The 16,382-nt window shown below is 33.4% G+C and overlaps 3 protein-coding genes across 4 annotated transcripts in view; 1 reads left to right on the top strand and 2 right to left on the bottom strand.

The window, feature by feature from the left end:
* Positions 1-2,408: 2,408 nt before the first annotated feature.
* LOC139854898 (uncharacterized) lies at positions 2,409-3,030 on the top strand. The gene is made up of 2 exons (XM_071844172.1): positions 2,409-2,420; positions 2,506-3,030. Exons 1-2 carry the CDS (start codon positions 2,409-2,411, stop codon positions 3,028-3,030), a joined length of 537 nt encoding a protein of 178 aa, XP_071700273.1.
* A 2,635-nt stretch (positions 3,031-5,665) lies between these two features.
* LOC139855399 (uncharacterized) lies at positions 5,666-7,584 on the bottom strand. 2 transcript variants are annotated; one of them, XM_071844614.1, is made up of 2 exons: positions 7,012-7,584; positions 5,666-6,633 (listed from the first exon to the last, which is right to left on the bottom strand). In XM_071844614.1, the coding sequence occupies exons 1-2, from the start codon at positions 7,121-7,123 to the stop codon at positions 5,804-5,806; spliced, it is 942 nt and encodes a 313-aa protein (XP_071700715.1). In that variant the 5' UTR covers positions 7,124-7,584; the 3' UTR covers positions 5,666-5,803. The 2 variants fall into 2 exon arrangements, with proteins under 2 accessions (XP_071700715.1, XP_071700716.1); XM_071844615.1 differs by having other exon boundaries at positions 5,666-6,621.
* An 11-nt stretch (positions 7,585-7,595) lies between these two features.
* The window catches only part of LOC139855400 (NAC domain-containing protein 2-like), a 79,401-nt gene continuing 70,614 nt past the window's right edge, over positions 7,596-16,382 (bottom strand). Inside the window, exons 2-4 of the mRNA XM_071844616.1 lie at positions 8,784-9,042; positions 8,403-8,686; positions 7,596-8,309 (exon numbers count right to left, since the gene is read on the bottom strand). Coding sequence (XP_071700717.1) covers positions 8,199-8,309; positions 8,403-8,686; positions 8,784-9,042 — 654 coding nt within the window. The 3' untranslated portion in view covers positions 7,596-8,198. The remainder of the gene's footprint in view (positions 8,310-8,402; positions 8,687-8,783; positions 9,043-16,382) is intronic.

The raw sequence follows: 16,382 nt of genomic DNA, 5'->3' as shown, positions 1-16,382 counted from the left end.
GGAGTTTGTTTAAGATTTTTTATGAGAATGCGTAATTGACACTTTACCCCCCTGCTTGGGGGGTGGATGTGATGATTTGGATAAAGTGTGGGGTTGTTTGTGGGTGAATTTATATTTAAAAAAAAAAGGTAAAAAGTCGGGAATACCCCTGGTTACTATTCACTTTGCCTATGCCATTTAGAATATAGATATAATTATAAAGTAATGAATAAGTTTTTGGTAATAATAAAGTAGAGTTAAAACCACAGGGACGAAGCATTTAATATTTAAGAGTTATGGACTAGCGACGTAATTTAACCAAGACCACAGGAACCACCGCCGTTTGGACTTAAAACTACATGGACGAAGCATATAATTTTCAAGAGTTAGGGACTAGCGACGTAATTTAACCAAGACCACAGGGACCACCGCCGTTTGGACTTAAAACCACAGGGACGAAGTGTATAATTTTTAAGAGTTAGGGACTAGCGATGTAATTTAACCAAGACCACGGGGACCATCAGTGTAATTAACTCTTATTAATTCAAGAATATATATACTTGTCTCTCTTTTGTTATTAACCACTATGTTAGATAAAGAAGTCAGTTATCATAAGAATGAGGCCTCCATGAGTATGAATTAACTTCACAATTATTTAGCTCGAAAAGATAATTAGAAATAAAGACTCGCCAATATTGACACCAACATGTTAATTCTCCATTTCCAGCTCCATGTTTTTCAATGGGTTTTATCACTTAGAAGCTAGGTTGCATATTCAAGAAGCAGCCTGCATTCAAAACCGAACATGATGCCAAAAGATGAAACTCGAACACTCCATCTTCACAACATCAAATACCATATATCCTCACAATAATATAACTCGAAAAAAAAAAAAATGCAAACTGAAAGTTGATGAACCAAATTGACTCGCATCAAATTTGTTGCGATGAGCTCCCGGTGCATATCAAAATCTCCTTTCAGAAAAATATTATTTAAAAAGAATAGCTAAGGCGATATAATAATCTTTAAAATTTAATAAAGAGGAATCAAGGCTCAGATTTGTGTACAAAATCAATCAAGAGAACATGGATCGCATTGACTGCAATCGATAGGTTGCCATGCTAAGATATGAACCCATTTCTATCTCACTGCTCGACCTAGCTCACACACATTTATCATCACAACCTCCTTTTTTAGAACCTTTATTACTAAGCTGTAAATAAGACATAGTCACAGATACAAACACATTTGCATACAATTACATCTGGATCAAATTCAGTCATATACATATTTCCATTCAATCATTTAGCAGATCCGTTTCAAACGGCCAAATTCTGATCAATGTGGTCCCACATCAGTTAACTGGTTCGCCAAATTAGTGGTGAAAGCTTGTCACGAATGCGGGTAACGATTTTGTGCCTATAGCACCATCAAGGTAACAAAGGCCACGTAGGCCGAAGGCGAGCACTGACGAAACCATAGGGACCGGTTTAAGTTGAAAAGAAACAAAACATAACACCACTATTTCAAGTACTATAAGCAGCTCAACATTACAATTAAAATTCGATTAATAAAAATTAAATACAACCAAAATGTACTCTTTAAAGAAGTGAGATCACCTACTAACTCCATACAAAACCTACAAATATCTTTTGAGGGCTTGAAGTTGACTGGGTGAGTTTAGGAAGTAGCATTTTGGTCTTCTTTCCACATTTTGATAGTTTTGTCTGCTTAACATGTAACCAACCTCCAGCCTGTACATATACATAGCACATATCTACAATTCTATTAAAATGCTAAACATATGATGTAAGCATTAGGCTAATCCACCCTTGATTATACTTAAGAAATACAAGTGGAAGAATCATACATCTTACCATGACATCAGCCTAATTAACAAATTTAAAATTAAAAAAAAAATTAAATTACACAAAACAATTAAGATAATGCAAAATTAGTGCTCAATACATAAATACGTTTCCCTATTAAAAAGGAAGCCTGGGGTATTTAAATAAGATCAAGCCATAGCCATATTTTCATACGTCAGTTTTAACATAATTCTCTCAAGAAAAAGGGGGGAAAAAAACATATCACAGGTATCAAAAATTGTGATGTTATTTTCCGATTTATTTGTATTAAAACAACAATCTTATTCACTTTTGTATGTTATTTGATCATGCAGTTTAACAATTTTTGATTGAAACAGATATAAACAAACAACACAATATGGAACCAATGACAGTATTCAAACAAAATGGATCTACAACTTTCTTCATAACCGTCAAATGCAACCCAAAGTGTCATGTTGTTGTTTCTTTGTTAAATAACAGCAAACTAAAAAGTGTTGACATAAAACAAATTCTATTCCACGTATTTGAATTGAAGGTTTATTGTATGGTTCAAGGTTTAACAAAAAAAAGATGTAGGCGATGTTGAATCAGGTATGATAGAAAATCCATGTTTGAATAATAAGTAAATACATATACGCATATTTTAAACGTACTTATTCTAAATTTTTTCTTGCAGTTATTTACTTACTTGAGTTGTGATGGTGTCGATGCTTCTGACAACTCTATGGCAGGTGATCGTGGGATGCAATCTCCAGAATTCCTAAACACCCTTAAGTTTTCAGGTATTCCGAAACACAAGTTGGTTCTAAAAGTTGGTGTTCCGATCATGTTACTAAGAAACATTGACCAACCCAATGGCTTCTGTAATGGTACTAGACTAAGGGTTATTAAGCTTGAAAAATCATTGATAACAGCTAGAGTTATAACTGGTACGAATATTGGCTTTGAAACCCTGATTCTGCGCATGAAATTGAGTCCGTCTGATAGCACATTACCGTTTAAGATAACTAGAAAGCAGTTTCCAGTATCCATGTGCTTTGCAATGACTATTAACAAAAGTCAAGGTCAATCGCTATCACGAGTAAACTTATTTTTACCCCAGCCAGTCTTTACTCATGGGCAGTTATACGTTGCTAAAACATATCATTCAACTGTATTGTTTACGCATACCCGTGGTTTCATGGGTCATTTTGCTAGTTAGACTCAATTATCCTAAATTTTCAATTAATTTGAAACAATTATGTTAAATTAAAAGTTAACAGAAAAAAAGCGTTGTGTAACCGTTTCAGGTGCTAGTCAAGCTAACAACAAACGGCGCTCAGTTCTTTCACCGACGATGATTCCCCGTCACATGTACTAGTTACCACCAACTGGCACAAAGCAACTAACATTGCCAGCATCGGTTATTCCAAACCTTCAATCGATTTAACAGATGACACAAAAGGTTAACAAATATAAACCTAATAATTGTAATCATCAACAACAACAAACTAAAAGATAAGAATCAATTGAAGGAACCTGTGTAGGGAGTCGGTGAAAAAGACACTAACTTCCACTTTAAAATATACATAGTTGAGAAAAAGATGAAAGAGTCGCCGGCACCGAAAACACCGATTATATTATTATATAGGCGGGCGAGTGTAGAGGAAGATGCCGTTTTTGATATTTTTTGTGAAGCAAACTACCAAAATTCTGGTGGCTATCAGGATAATAATTCGTGATTCGAAACAAATAGGGAAATATTATTACCTTTAAATCATCAGCTCGAACTCTCTGTTATGATGTTTTATTCTTCTGATTCTTTTATTCGTACTCGACTCTAGCTAGGGTTTCAAAACAGGAGAACTAAATTTCAATTCAATTTTATACGAAACGGTAGATGCGATATGAACACGGATCCGATTATTTTAATTGTTTTTGTTTATCTCCATCTTTACCTTTTTTGATATTATGTTGCCATAAAAAGCTTATTATGTTGCCATAAAAAGCTTATGAAATTTAATAAGCATCACTTTAACATGATGATGTTGTGGAGTGTTGTAAAAAACCGGATTACTCGCCCATTAATCGCATTTTCAAAAGTAATCCGTTCCAATTTTCTAAAATCCGTTTAATTAGTAAGTCAACGTCAATTCATGGGTCAAAATCGAATTTAGTAATCAAAGACGGTGAAAGTCAAAATTGGTCAACATTTTAACATGAATTTAAGCTAGAACTTTATAGTTTTTGAATAAAATTAACAATTTTAAACAATTATGTAAAGTGGTATGTTTATGTTTATGGTTTTCTTCTATATTTACCTATATAATTTTTTAAATTTAATATTTAAATATATAAAGTACAATCTGATTAATCCTCAAATTTTCGATTAATCCTTCTAAACTCCCGACCGATTAATCCCCGAATAGCGAATTTTGCGACCTTGATCTTGTGTATGTACAAGTCTTTTATCTTTTATACATATTAAAAAATATATTAATTAATTTGTTTGCTTAAATATTTTGTACATTTGAATTTGAATAAAGAAGAGATTCTCACACAACACTTTTTGATCCATGTACACCGAATTACCTACTTTACTCTTAATTATAGTTATAATAATAATATAAGTTCAACTTTTTAGATACATAACTATGATTTTATGGCACAAAAGTATAAATGGATCAAAAAGTAGTGTGTCAATATTGACTGTCATATACAATACATTTATCCATTTTAACGAACAAATCTAATTCTAATTAATAATTAATACGGAGTATTGATTTAATTTACTATTTATAATAACTAAAATAATTTTAACAGGAGATTAAGTTATGGGGGTGATAAAAGCTTTTGCACTAAAGCTTCCTGATTGATTTTATGACGTCATGTTCGGGAGAGGAGTCACCCGAACGGGTCATGACACTCATACCAAGTTTTTATAACCGATTTAACACTTATACGATAACGGTGGAGTATGGGGATCCATTAATCTAGTCATGATGAAACTCATGATGATCAAACCATCCCACGTTCACTTATGACAATCAACATTGAATGTCACTTAAATGTCAATTTCTGATCTGACTCATTGCTCGAAGGTAATCAACATCTTGCTGATCTTATGTTAGTATGTTACCCCTTGAGAATGTTTGTCGTCAATGGCAATATCGATGTTTAGAAATGAAATATTGGCCATCACGGTTCATTTACTTTAGCTTTATTCGTAATTTGATTAAACACCACTTTCGGCAATCACTCTACTAGATGGTGCACTTAGTCCCTATAAAGAAAAATATTATTGTTTGGCGCCTCTTCATGAAAACATAAATCACTTGTTTATTCGAAGTGAGGTAGCGTCCCAGGCTTGGAATAAATTGCTCAATCGACAAACACAACTATTCCGCAACGGACCGATTTGGTCATTTGGATTATCTCTGGATGTGGATTGGTGAATCACATCAATACGTGAAGCAATAACAAATCTTAGAATTCGTCACCTTATCAACATTATGGACTATATGGCGATAACGTAATATTATATTTCAAGATTCCATGCTTCGGAACAATCAAGTCGTTGATTGTATTATTGGTAATGCGTTTAATTAATTTGCTAGTAGATACAGAAAAATGGACTATGTGGTTACAAATCCATTGTCATGTTTGTAATATTCTAGCTCCTTAATTGATAGCTTTTGATTACATTTTATGCTGTCAAAAAAATAATACATATTTAGAATACTTGAAAGAACTACTAATATAATTGAAAGGTAAAATACTAGCACTAATGATTAATGAAATGCTTTTGCCTTTCGTTCTAATGATACCTCGTTTTTTTTTTTTTTTTTTAAAGCCAAACAAATTCTATTAATCACAATAAGAGTACATGAAGTGGAAAGCAGTATGCGAGAGCATACTTACAACAAAAACAGAAAATTTAGAGGGGGATTAGACCCTAGAGCTTTTGTACATGACAGTGAGCGAAAATTATACAATCAACCGTGATCATCATAAAACGATGGGTTTAGAAGCCATTGATGCCATGCAAAATTTGGTATCTTCGAACGTTTTGAGAGCCATTCAAAAGATTTGACTTGGATTTCATTTAGCGTCATAGGACCATTTCCATTCTTCTTTTGAAAAATGGCATTGTTTCTATTTTGCCAAATGATATAACCACATACCCACTCGATGGCTTGCCAAACTTTTGAGGATCTATTTGAAGTCGGATCTCTTTTTCCTTTGAAGCACTCTTCTAAGCTGGAGTATGAGTGGTTAGTCAAATTCCACCATCTAAAAACTCTATCCCATAAGTCTTTTGCAAAGGAGCACTTCAACATCAAGTGTTCGACAGTTTCGATGTCGTCATCACAAATAGGACATCGTATAGAGTCGAGATCAATACCTCTCTTATCTAATTCAACTCGGACCGGTAATCTTTGCATAAGAGCTCGCCAGATGAAGATATTTATTTTTTTCGGTAGCAGCTTGTTGATCATGGTTTCATTTGCTGACAAAGGAGAAGGCAGAAGCTTTTGATCTAGTAACTTGGTAAGCATATTTGTAGAAAACACCCCATTTGCATGTAAAGTACACTTCCATGTATCACTAGAGTTCCAACTGAAGTTGAAATTGTTGACAAGCTTTTTAAGATCTTCAAATTCATCCTTAGTCCTCCCTGTTGGTTCACGAAGCCATTGGCAACTAAAATTCCATGAATTTCCATCTTGCACAATTCTATCCATGATTAACACATCTTCATTCTCCTCTAGCATGAACAATCTTTCGAATTTATTGCAAAAAGCTTGGCCACCTATCCATTTGTCTTTCCAAAAAAGAGAACAATCGCCTTTGTTTACCACTTTCTCAAAAGAATTAGTAAAAGACACGCCCAAATTATTTATCTCTTGACCGATCAAACGAATGTTGTTCCATGAAGAGTTCTTGATCAAATTTTCATTTGAGTTAACAAGACCCAAACCCCCATCCCTCCCATATATGCTTTTTATGATTTTTACCCAAAGAGCGTTTTTTTCCAAGTGAAATCGCCACCACCATTTTCCCATCAAAGCCAAATTTTTAGCTTTGAGGGATCCGATGTTTAGCCCCCCGCCCTTATATGGTAAAAGAACATTATCCCATTTTACCCATGAAATCTTAGAATTTTCATTTGATCCGCCCCAAAAAGATTTTCGCCTCATACCTTCAAGCAAGTTTATGACATTCATTGGAGCACGGAATAGGGAGAAAGCATACAAGGGAAGGCTACTAAGCACCGATTTGATTAGAGTAAGTCGACCACCAAAAGACATCATTTTCGCTTTCCAATCCGCTAACCTTTATTCGAATTTATCAACCACAAACTTCCACTCCTTGGCTCTATTCATGTTATGACCGATTGGGAGACCGAGGTAGGTAAAAGGGAGAACACCTATCTGGCATCCAATGTGGTTTGCAACTTCTTCGATGGAGGACTTTTGGATTCCAATTCCACGAATACAACTTTTTGCCATGTTTGCTCTTAGACCCGAAAAGATCTCAAAACATTTTAGAAGTTTGAATAAATTACCGGCGTTTCTTTTGTCCCATTCACCAAAAAATATCGTGTCGTCCGCGTATTGAAGGTGAGAAACAATGATCTTGTCATTTCCAACTTCAAGTCCACGAAAAATTTTTGTCTCAAGAGCACGCTTTACAAAAGCATTTAAACGATCAACCGCAATTATGAACAAATATGGAGAAAGTGGATCCCCTTGACGAACCCCACGTTGCAATGAAAACTGTGGGAGAGCCATTAACCAATATTGAAATAGAAGCTGAATTCAAACAAGAGAATATCCATGTGATCCATTTCTCACCGAAACCCATCCTTTTCATAATGTTGAGCAGAAAATCCCAATGAATACTGTCCCAATGATACCTCGTTTTAATCTTCATCAAAGTAAACTTCATGATTCTTATGTTGATCCTACAATGAAAAATAGCAAAAATTCTTATAGAAATTGTATCCATCTTTCCTAATTGTGATTACATGCCTGAGACTTCTCATTACTCTCATAACAAACAGATATCACGCAACACACTTATGATTTATGTAATCAGGTTTAACCACTAATTAACAATTTTCTTTAGAGAATGTGATTCGAGTCAACCTAAGCTGATTCCACTCATTTCGTCTATACATGACGTACACATTTGGACCTGTAACCCGTTGCCTACTTACCCAATTTTCCATCTCTAAAGCAAAGTTAGGGTTCATTTGATATAACACAATGATTAAGCACACTCGTACGGAAAGATGAAACTATTTCAAATTACTCAAAAAGCGAATATGGTTCCTAAACTAATAAGAATAAGAAGTATAATTTATTTAGGAAAGAAAAGCCCATGCTAACTAGTTCTTGTCTCGTCGTCTTCATCATCTTCGGTAACCCCCATTTGCAGCCTCATTGACATCGGATCGCTCTTTTTGTTATAGATCTTACATAAAACATAATCAAGCTGCATAAAGTAAAAAAAAAAAAAAAAATAAGTCACATTAACTAACATTACAACACAAACTCTTTCAAACAAAGTGGATATAAAATTCAAAACCTTCAATGCATCATCATAACGCATTCGTAGTGGATTGAACACAGATACATATTCTTCCATAATCCAATCTGTTTTAGTCCCGTTTCTTGGATTCCCTTCATAATAAACCAGACATTCTTTCGTACCAATCTTAGTACCATTATCGTCATAAATATCTTTCTTATTACCTATGGTGTTCCAATATCCACAAGTGGCTATTCGATTTGGTATCACACTATTGACAGAAACCTTATTTCTTGGCGTGAAAACGTACCAATATCCTTCTTTATTTTGCGGGTAGTTCTCTGTATACATGAAAAACTTACATCGACCAATTACATCTCAATTAAACGACAACAACAATAAAAATACACAAAGTGAAAATTAATCATAATTACATACCTAGAATATGCTCGAGGTGATATCTATATATATTAACATTTCCAATCAGATGTGCGTTATCATTGGCATTCTGGATCTTTACTAATAGATAAAACTGGATAAGTTGTTCATCCGTTGGATGAAAATGGTAGCCAGAAGAATAATAAGCCTCTGTTGTTGCTTTTAGCTCTGATGACATTGTCTTTGTGACCTTACGACGTCCACAATGAGAGCAAAGGGAACCGCCAATACTATTATTGCCAGTGTCTTCTAAGGTCATCTACATGGTTGTAGGGGCGGAATATTTAAGGGACGGGTAGGGGCAGTTAGGGGCACCCGTCCTATTTGGATTTTAAAAAAAAATAAAAAATAAGATAAGTACACTAAATCTTTTTTTACTAAAAATTAAGGTTTTTACTATTTTTTTTTCTTTTAAAAGCCCAGGGACTACACCACTCACGCAATCATTTCCTGCAATAACTCACCCCTAACTGATGCCCTTAGGCCACATGTAATGGGTAGTGAAAGAGGTCCGCCACCGCCGCCACCTGGCTCACCCCCACCACCACCGTTTAGCTGAAATGTCTCGTTCATATTGATTATAAACGTTCCATATTAATTGATTTCGTCGCGAGGTTTTGACCTCTATATGAGACGTTTTTCAAAGACTGCATTCATTTTTTAAAACAAGCATAACCTTTATTTTATCGATAAAGGTTTAAAAAGCATTACGTAGATTATCAAATAATGATAATCTAAAATATACTGTTTACACACGACCATTACATAATGGTTTACAATAAGAATATATTACATCAAAAATAAGTTTCTTGAATGCAGTTTTTACACAATATCATACAAGCATGGACTCCAAATCTTGTCCTTATTTTAGTATGCAATAGCAGAAGCTCTTAATAATCACCTGAGAATAAACATGCTTAAAACGTCAACAAAAATGTTGGTGAGTTATAGGTTTAACCTATATATTATCAAATCATAATAATAGACCACAAGATTTCATATTTCAATACATCCCATACATAGAGATAAAAATCATTCATATGGTGAACACCTGGTAACCGACATTAACAAGATGCATATAGAATATCCCCATCATTCCGGGACACCCATCGGACATGATAATTTCGAAGTACTAAAGCATTCCAAATTCCAGAATGGGGCTTGTTAGGCCCGATAGATCTATCTTTAGGATTCGCGTCAATTTGGGGGTCTGTTCCCAAATTCTTAGGCTACCAAGCTAAAATGGGCATATTCGGCTTCGATCATTCACCCATATAATGTAGTTTCATTACTTGTGTCTATTTCGTAAAATATTTATAAAGTTGCATGTATTCTCATCCCAAAATATTAGATTTTAAAAGTGGGACTATAACTCACTTTCACAGATTTTTACTTCGTTTGGAAGTAAGACTTGGCCACTGGTCGATTCACGAACCTATAACAAATATGTACATATATATCAAAGTATGTTCAAAGTATGTTCACAATATTTTTTAATACGTTTTAATATTTTAAGCTTATTAAGTCAGCTGTCCTCGTTAATAACCTACAACTAGTTGTCCATAGTTAGATGTACAGAAATAAATCGATATATATTATCTTGAATCAATCCACGACCCAGTGTATACACGTCTCAGGCTAGATCACAACTCAAAGCATATATATTTTTGGAATCAACCTCAACCCTGTATAGCTAACTCCGACATTACTGCATATAGAGTGTCTATGGTTGTTCCAAATAATATATATACATGGGTCGATATGATATGTCAAAACATTTGCATACGTGTCTATGGTATCCCAAGATTACATAATATATTAGAATACATGTATAATACAATATAAGTTAGCTAGGATATGATTTGTATAGAATTGTTACAATATTTCCCGTAGCTACAACAATCAAAAAAATATCCAATCTTGTTTTACCCATAACTTCTTCGTTTTAAATCCGTTTTGAGTGAATCAAATTGCTATTGTTTCATATTGAACTCTATTTTATGAATCTAAACAGAAAAAGTATAGGTTTATAGTTGTAAATATAAGTTACAAGTCATTTTTGTAAGAGGTAGTCATTTCAGTCGAAAGAACGACGTCTTGATGACCATTTTGAAAAACATACTTCCACTTTGAGTTTAACCATGATTTTTGGATATAGTTTCATGTTCATAATAAAAATCATTTTCCCAGAAGAACAAATTTTAAATCAAAGTTTATGATAGTTTTTAATTATCAAACCCAAAACAGCCCGCGGTGTTACTATGACGGCGTATGTCCGGTTTTACGGTGTTTTTCGTGTTTTCCGGTTTTAAATCATTAAGTTAGCATATCATATAGATATAGAACATGTGTTTAGTTAATTTTAAAAGTCAAGTTAGAAGGATTAACTTGGTTTGCGAACAAGTTTAGAATTAACTAAACTATGTTCTAGTGATTACGTTTTCAAATCTTCGAATAAGATAGTTATTTATATATGAATCGAATGATGTTACGAACATTATTACTACCTCAAGTATAGTAGGTAAACCTACTGGAAATGACAAAAATAATCTTGAGCTTGAATGGATCTTTGATGGCTTGGAAGTTCTTGAAGCAGAATCATGACACGAAAACCATTTCAAGTAAGATTATTACTCGAATCAAGATAGTTTATAGTTATAGAAATCGAATCAAAGTTTGGATATGAGTATTACCTTGAATAAAAAAGATAACCTACTGTAATTAACAAAGGTTTCTTGATCTTAGATGATTACTTGGAATGGATTTGCAAGATTAAAAGTAAACTAGTGATATTGCTTTAAACATACATATTATTCGACGCAATATCATTTATATTTCATAAGTTTTTACCGTCTACAAAGACATTCAATGCGTATTTCACGAGAAAAACGACAAAAGTAAATACGAGCTTGCTGTTTGAAGAAACGACGATAAACGATGGGTTTTTACCAAATTTATATCAAGAAACGTTTATCCGAATGAAAGTACAAGATGATCGAAGAAAAAGAGTTCAAATGGAAAGTTCCAAGTCAATATACGTCAAACACGGGATCAACAAAGAACAAACAAAAAGAAAAATAAAGAAAACTGTCGATTACTCCTACGCAAAACGTGTAAAGCTACGCGAAACGCGTAGTATTTTACTCCTACGCGATACGTGTACTCCTACGCGAAACGCGTAATGTTAGGCCAACTTTAATCATGAATCAGAAATGGGACGGTGGCTTTTGTGATTAAAAATGACTTCTTTTTCAAGTGCTACAGCAAGGAAAGCCATTAAATAGATTAAAGCTTACCTACTACTGGATCAACATGTTAAATACGGAGGACTAGTACACATATCAAAAAGACAAGAATTACTATACACATACAAAATTTATTACTCTAGTTACTTTGTATTTTGAAGTACTCTGTATAATTTAGTTCTGTACCAATTTAATTCTCAAGTCAAGATTAGGATAGTTTCAAATATTAAGGGTGTATTGTTCGTGATTAAGGGTGTTATTGTACGCGTGAAAGGGTGTTGTTATTGTAATTTTCTACCGTTTGAAGTTAATGAAAGTGAAGAATTTTTAGTAAGTATATCCTGTTAAAATTATCGTTATTATTATGTTTGCATATTTATGTTTTTATGTTTACCCTAGTATAATGAGTAGCTAAATACCCTTAGTGTTTGCTTAGATGTAGAGCCCCTAGTGAAATGGATTGTTATCATTTGTAAAAGTTAAAATATAACTTAAGTATTTTTAACATTGAGCCTAGTTAAAAGAACCATTATTATATAATTAGGTATTTAACCCTTGTCACTTAATTTATTAGATTTAAATAACGAAAGTTATTTTTAGCTATATAAATTAAGCTTCAACACTAAAAAGTGATCTACACGAATTTACGAATAAGTTATTAACACTAAGTTATAAATAAACTTCGGTGGTTTGGGTAATATCAATAATTATATGATAGTGAAATTGTAAAAAGGGAAACCGTTAAGATTTGGGTATTGGCGAAAGTCAAAACTAGATTAGGTCTCAATTTAAATACTTGGGGAATAGTAGCTATCTAAATAGAATCCAATAAAAATTAGATTTAATTTAGTTAGTCGTAACCTTATATTTATTCGAGAGAAAAATATAAAGTTTATTACTAAAACATTTTAAATAGGGCTTAAACTTAAAAACAATCCATGGATCTAGAGGTGACACATTTAAGTAAACACTCCCATATATATATATTGTAAAATTATTATTACTATTATTATTTACGAACTACTACTATACATTAAAATATAAAAATTACCCTAAAATTTACTCGACTTTGTACCAGAACTGTTTGTCACATTTTTTATAACATACGCGGAACGCGTATGTATACGCGAAACGCGTAAGTATAATTATATTACTGTTACGAATTAGTTTACATGATACGCGTACGTTTAAATATATACGCGATACCCGTATAATTACGCGAAACGCGTAAGTAGAAATACGGCTACAGTAACATTTAGGTTAAAATTTAGGGTTTTAATTATTTTATTATTATACTTAAGTAATTAATATATAATTTGTATTAGTTATTATAAATTATTTAATACATGTTTTAATCCTACTAATCAGTGTTAAAAATAATACTTTATAATTAGTAATTAGTTTATAATTAGTTAATTATTATAATTCCTATTAAATTGTATTAATTTCATTAAAACATGCCATTTAGTTAATTTAAATAAATTTATATTATAATTGCTCAAAACAAAATTCTAATCATATAGTTTTATTAAAAGTTATTATTTTACTAATTACCATTTAGTAATAAAATTGTTACATCATAATTAGTATAATTTCATTTAATTCACTTTTTAGTTAATAATTGTAATCTTGTAATCTTGTAATTTTATTTATGAAGTAAATTAGTTAAGTTATTTTCCATTATTGTTATATTATAAATTCCTAATCCAAAACCCACTTTAAATAAGTTTGACTTCAAAGATTATTAAAAACCATTAAACACTCCATCTCCCTGTGGAACGAACCGGATTTACCGACAAACTAAACTACGCGGATAGGACTAGTTGCCTATATGTGTGAAATCAAGCTAAAATCATTAAAATACCACATATACAATAAATCAATTCGTGTAACAAAATAACTCAAATCCGTTCAATAAATAAAGGTTGCGTTTCGAACCATCAACTTTTTGGCGCCGCTGCCGGGGAGTTGGCAGTTAAATAAATAGATAATTTTTCTGATTCGTAGTAGTAGTTGGATTTGTACGTGGACCGGGTTGTTGGATCACCAATTTTATTGGTCAATAGAAGGATCCTGCCCCCCTGCTGCATCTTTTGGCTATTCGAAACGTGGGCAAAATTAGAAGGAAAATCTGTTTGTTTAAGGGTTTTTATCATTGTTTTTATGTTATTCGATCCTCTCGAGGAAATTCACTTCCAAGAAAGTTCAAAGTTTATGAATAAATCCTTTAGTTCTTTGTACAATTTCCCAATTGTATGATCCGTTCAGAAAATCCTAAACTCGTTAAACTTAATCCGAAACCGCAAAGAATTAATAAAGGACAAAAACAACAAAAAGAAGCAGGAAGTGCTAGTAATTTTAAAACACAGAAAAACACTAAAAAAAAAAAAAACAAGTAAGTAACACTAGAAAAGCTTTTGGTGTTATGATCTCATAATAGAAATTAATGCATGAACTTACGTTCCTCCAACACTGAATTAACTCCTTCATATCCTGAACCCGAAAGGGAATTCCACGAACGCTTAAGAGCTCAAGAAGTAGAATCTCTTGCTGAGAATTTACAATCACTTTCCTTAGAATCTGACTCTGAACCAGTTATCCAACCAATCATAGAGCCATTTATTAAAGAAGAAGAAGAGATGGCGGCTACAAATCAAACGATGGAAGCATTAATGAAGGCAACAAGAACAGGTCAAGGCCACGCAATTATTCAACCCACTATGACTGACGGTTTTGAAATAAAGGGTCAATTTCTCCACATGGTGACTAATACATGTTAATTCGGTGGAGCCCCAAATGAGGATGCTAACGAGCATCTTCGTAAGTTTGTAAGCATTTGCAAGCTTTTCAAAATCAAAGATGTCACCGATGAAGTTGCATGTTTAAAAATCTTTCCATGGTCCTTAAAGGATGATGCAAGAGATTGGCTAGACTCATTACCAGAAGGTTATATTGAAGACTGGAATGATATGATGGATAAGTTTTTGTCAGAATTCTTTCCTGCTTCAAAAGCAGCAAAATTGCAAAGTGATATAAACCACTTTATGCAAAAGCCTAATGAAACTCTTTATGAAGCTTGGACCCGATTCAACAAAATGCTTAGGGTATGTCCTCAACAAAGGTTGAATACATTCCAAAAGGTCCAAATATTCTATAAAGGAGTCAATGTGGCAACTAGAAAAGATATAGATGTTGCAGCCGGAGGTTCGATCATGAAGAAAACACCTGAAGACGCTCACACAATCATTGCCGATATAGCAGCCCATTCCCATAATTGGCATCAAGAGATGGAATTCTCTAGATCATCAAAGGTTGCTAGTATCGAAAGTAATGATGAAATTGCTTCTTTAAAAGTCCAAATAGCAAATCAAGCAAGGCAAATTGAGAAGGTAACCAAAGAAATGCACGCTATCAGAGTAGGGTGTGAACTGTGCCAAGGTCCCCATCTTACTAGAGATTGTGATCAAAGTACAATGGAAGAGCAAGCAAATTTCTTAGGTTACTTGTGAAAAGGTGAAATGAATTTCAATGATTTTCCAGCAATAGAAGCAAACAACCGAAAATATCCTCCTATAAACAGCTATCAAATAGGAGGACCTTCAGGTTCAAATAATAATAACTATCAAGGAGGAAATCCAGGTTACCAAAATAACCGGAATTTCCCAAATCAAAATAAAAGAAATGCACCACCAGGTTACAATCACTTAAATAACCGAAATCAACCTCAACGAATTTATCAAAATAATTTCCAACACAATCAACCACAACCACAAGCACTCATACAACCACAACCCGAGAAGAAATCTGGTTTAGAAGATCTCTTGAGAGATTTTATGGTTAAGCACGAGCAAAATGCAGAGCTCCAAACTCAGCAAATTCGAAATCAACAAGCCACAATTCAGAATTTAGAAAGAGATGTTGGAAGGATTTCACAGTTACTATCCGAGAGACCACCAGGTACTCTCCCCTCAAATACTCAAGTGAATCCCAACAACAACCAAACAAGAAATGAGCATGTAAATGCTATAACTACTAGAAGTGGTTTAACTATTAACCCGGAGACTCTAAAGTCCCCGGAAGTTCCTTTATCTCCTTCTATTTTACAAGTACCGGTTGATAAAAATGAGCAAGTTGACAACGAACAAGAAAAAGATGATCCACCAGAGGTCATATCGAAGAAAAGTGAAGAACCACCAGTAAAGGTGTATAAGGAACCTATTCCATACCCAAAAGCATTGAAGAAAGATAGACTCGCGAGTCGATATCAGAAATTTGCTGACATGATCAAGCAAATTAGCATTAACATGCCACTCGCGGAGGTTCTTAGGGATATGCCCAATTACGGGAAGTTTTT

Source organism: Rutidosis leptorrhynchoides, chromosome 6 (assembly GCF_046630445.1).
Source record: "Rutidosis leptorrhynchoides isolate AG116_Rl617_1_P2 chromosome 6, CSIRO_AGI_Rlap_v1, whole genome shotgun sequence".
NCBI classification, from domain to species: domain Eukaryota; kingdom Viridiplantae; phylum Streptophyta; class Magnoliopsida; order Asterales; family Asteraceae; genus Rutidosis; species Rutidosis leptorrhynchoides.
This window is presented reverse-complemented; position numbering and strand designations above follow the sequence as displayed.

Coding starts and splice junctions, on each gene's coding strand:
- LOC139855399 (XM_071844614.1), bottom strand. CDS start 7,123: ATGATGTCTTTTGGTGGTCGACTTACTCTAATCAAATCGGTGCTTAGT. Junction 6,634..7,011: donor TGTCATAAACTTGCTTGAAG/GTATGAGGCGAA, acceptor TTTTTTGGAAAG/ACAAATGGATAGGTGGCCAA.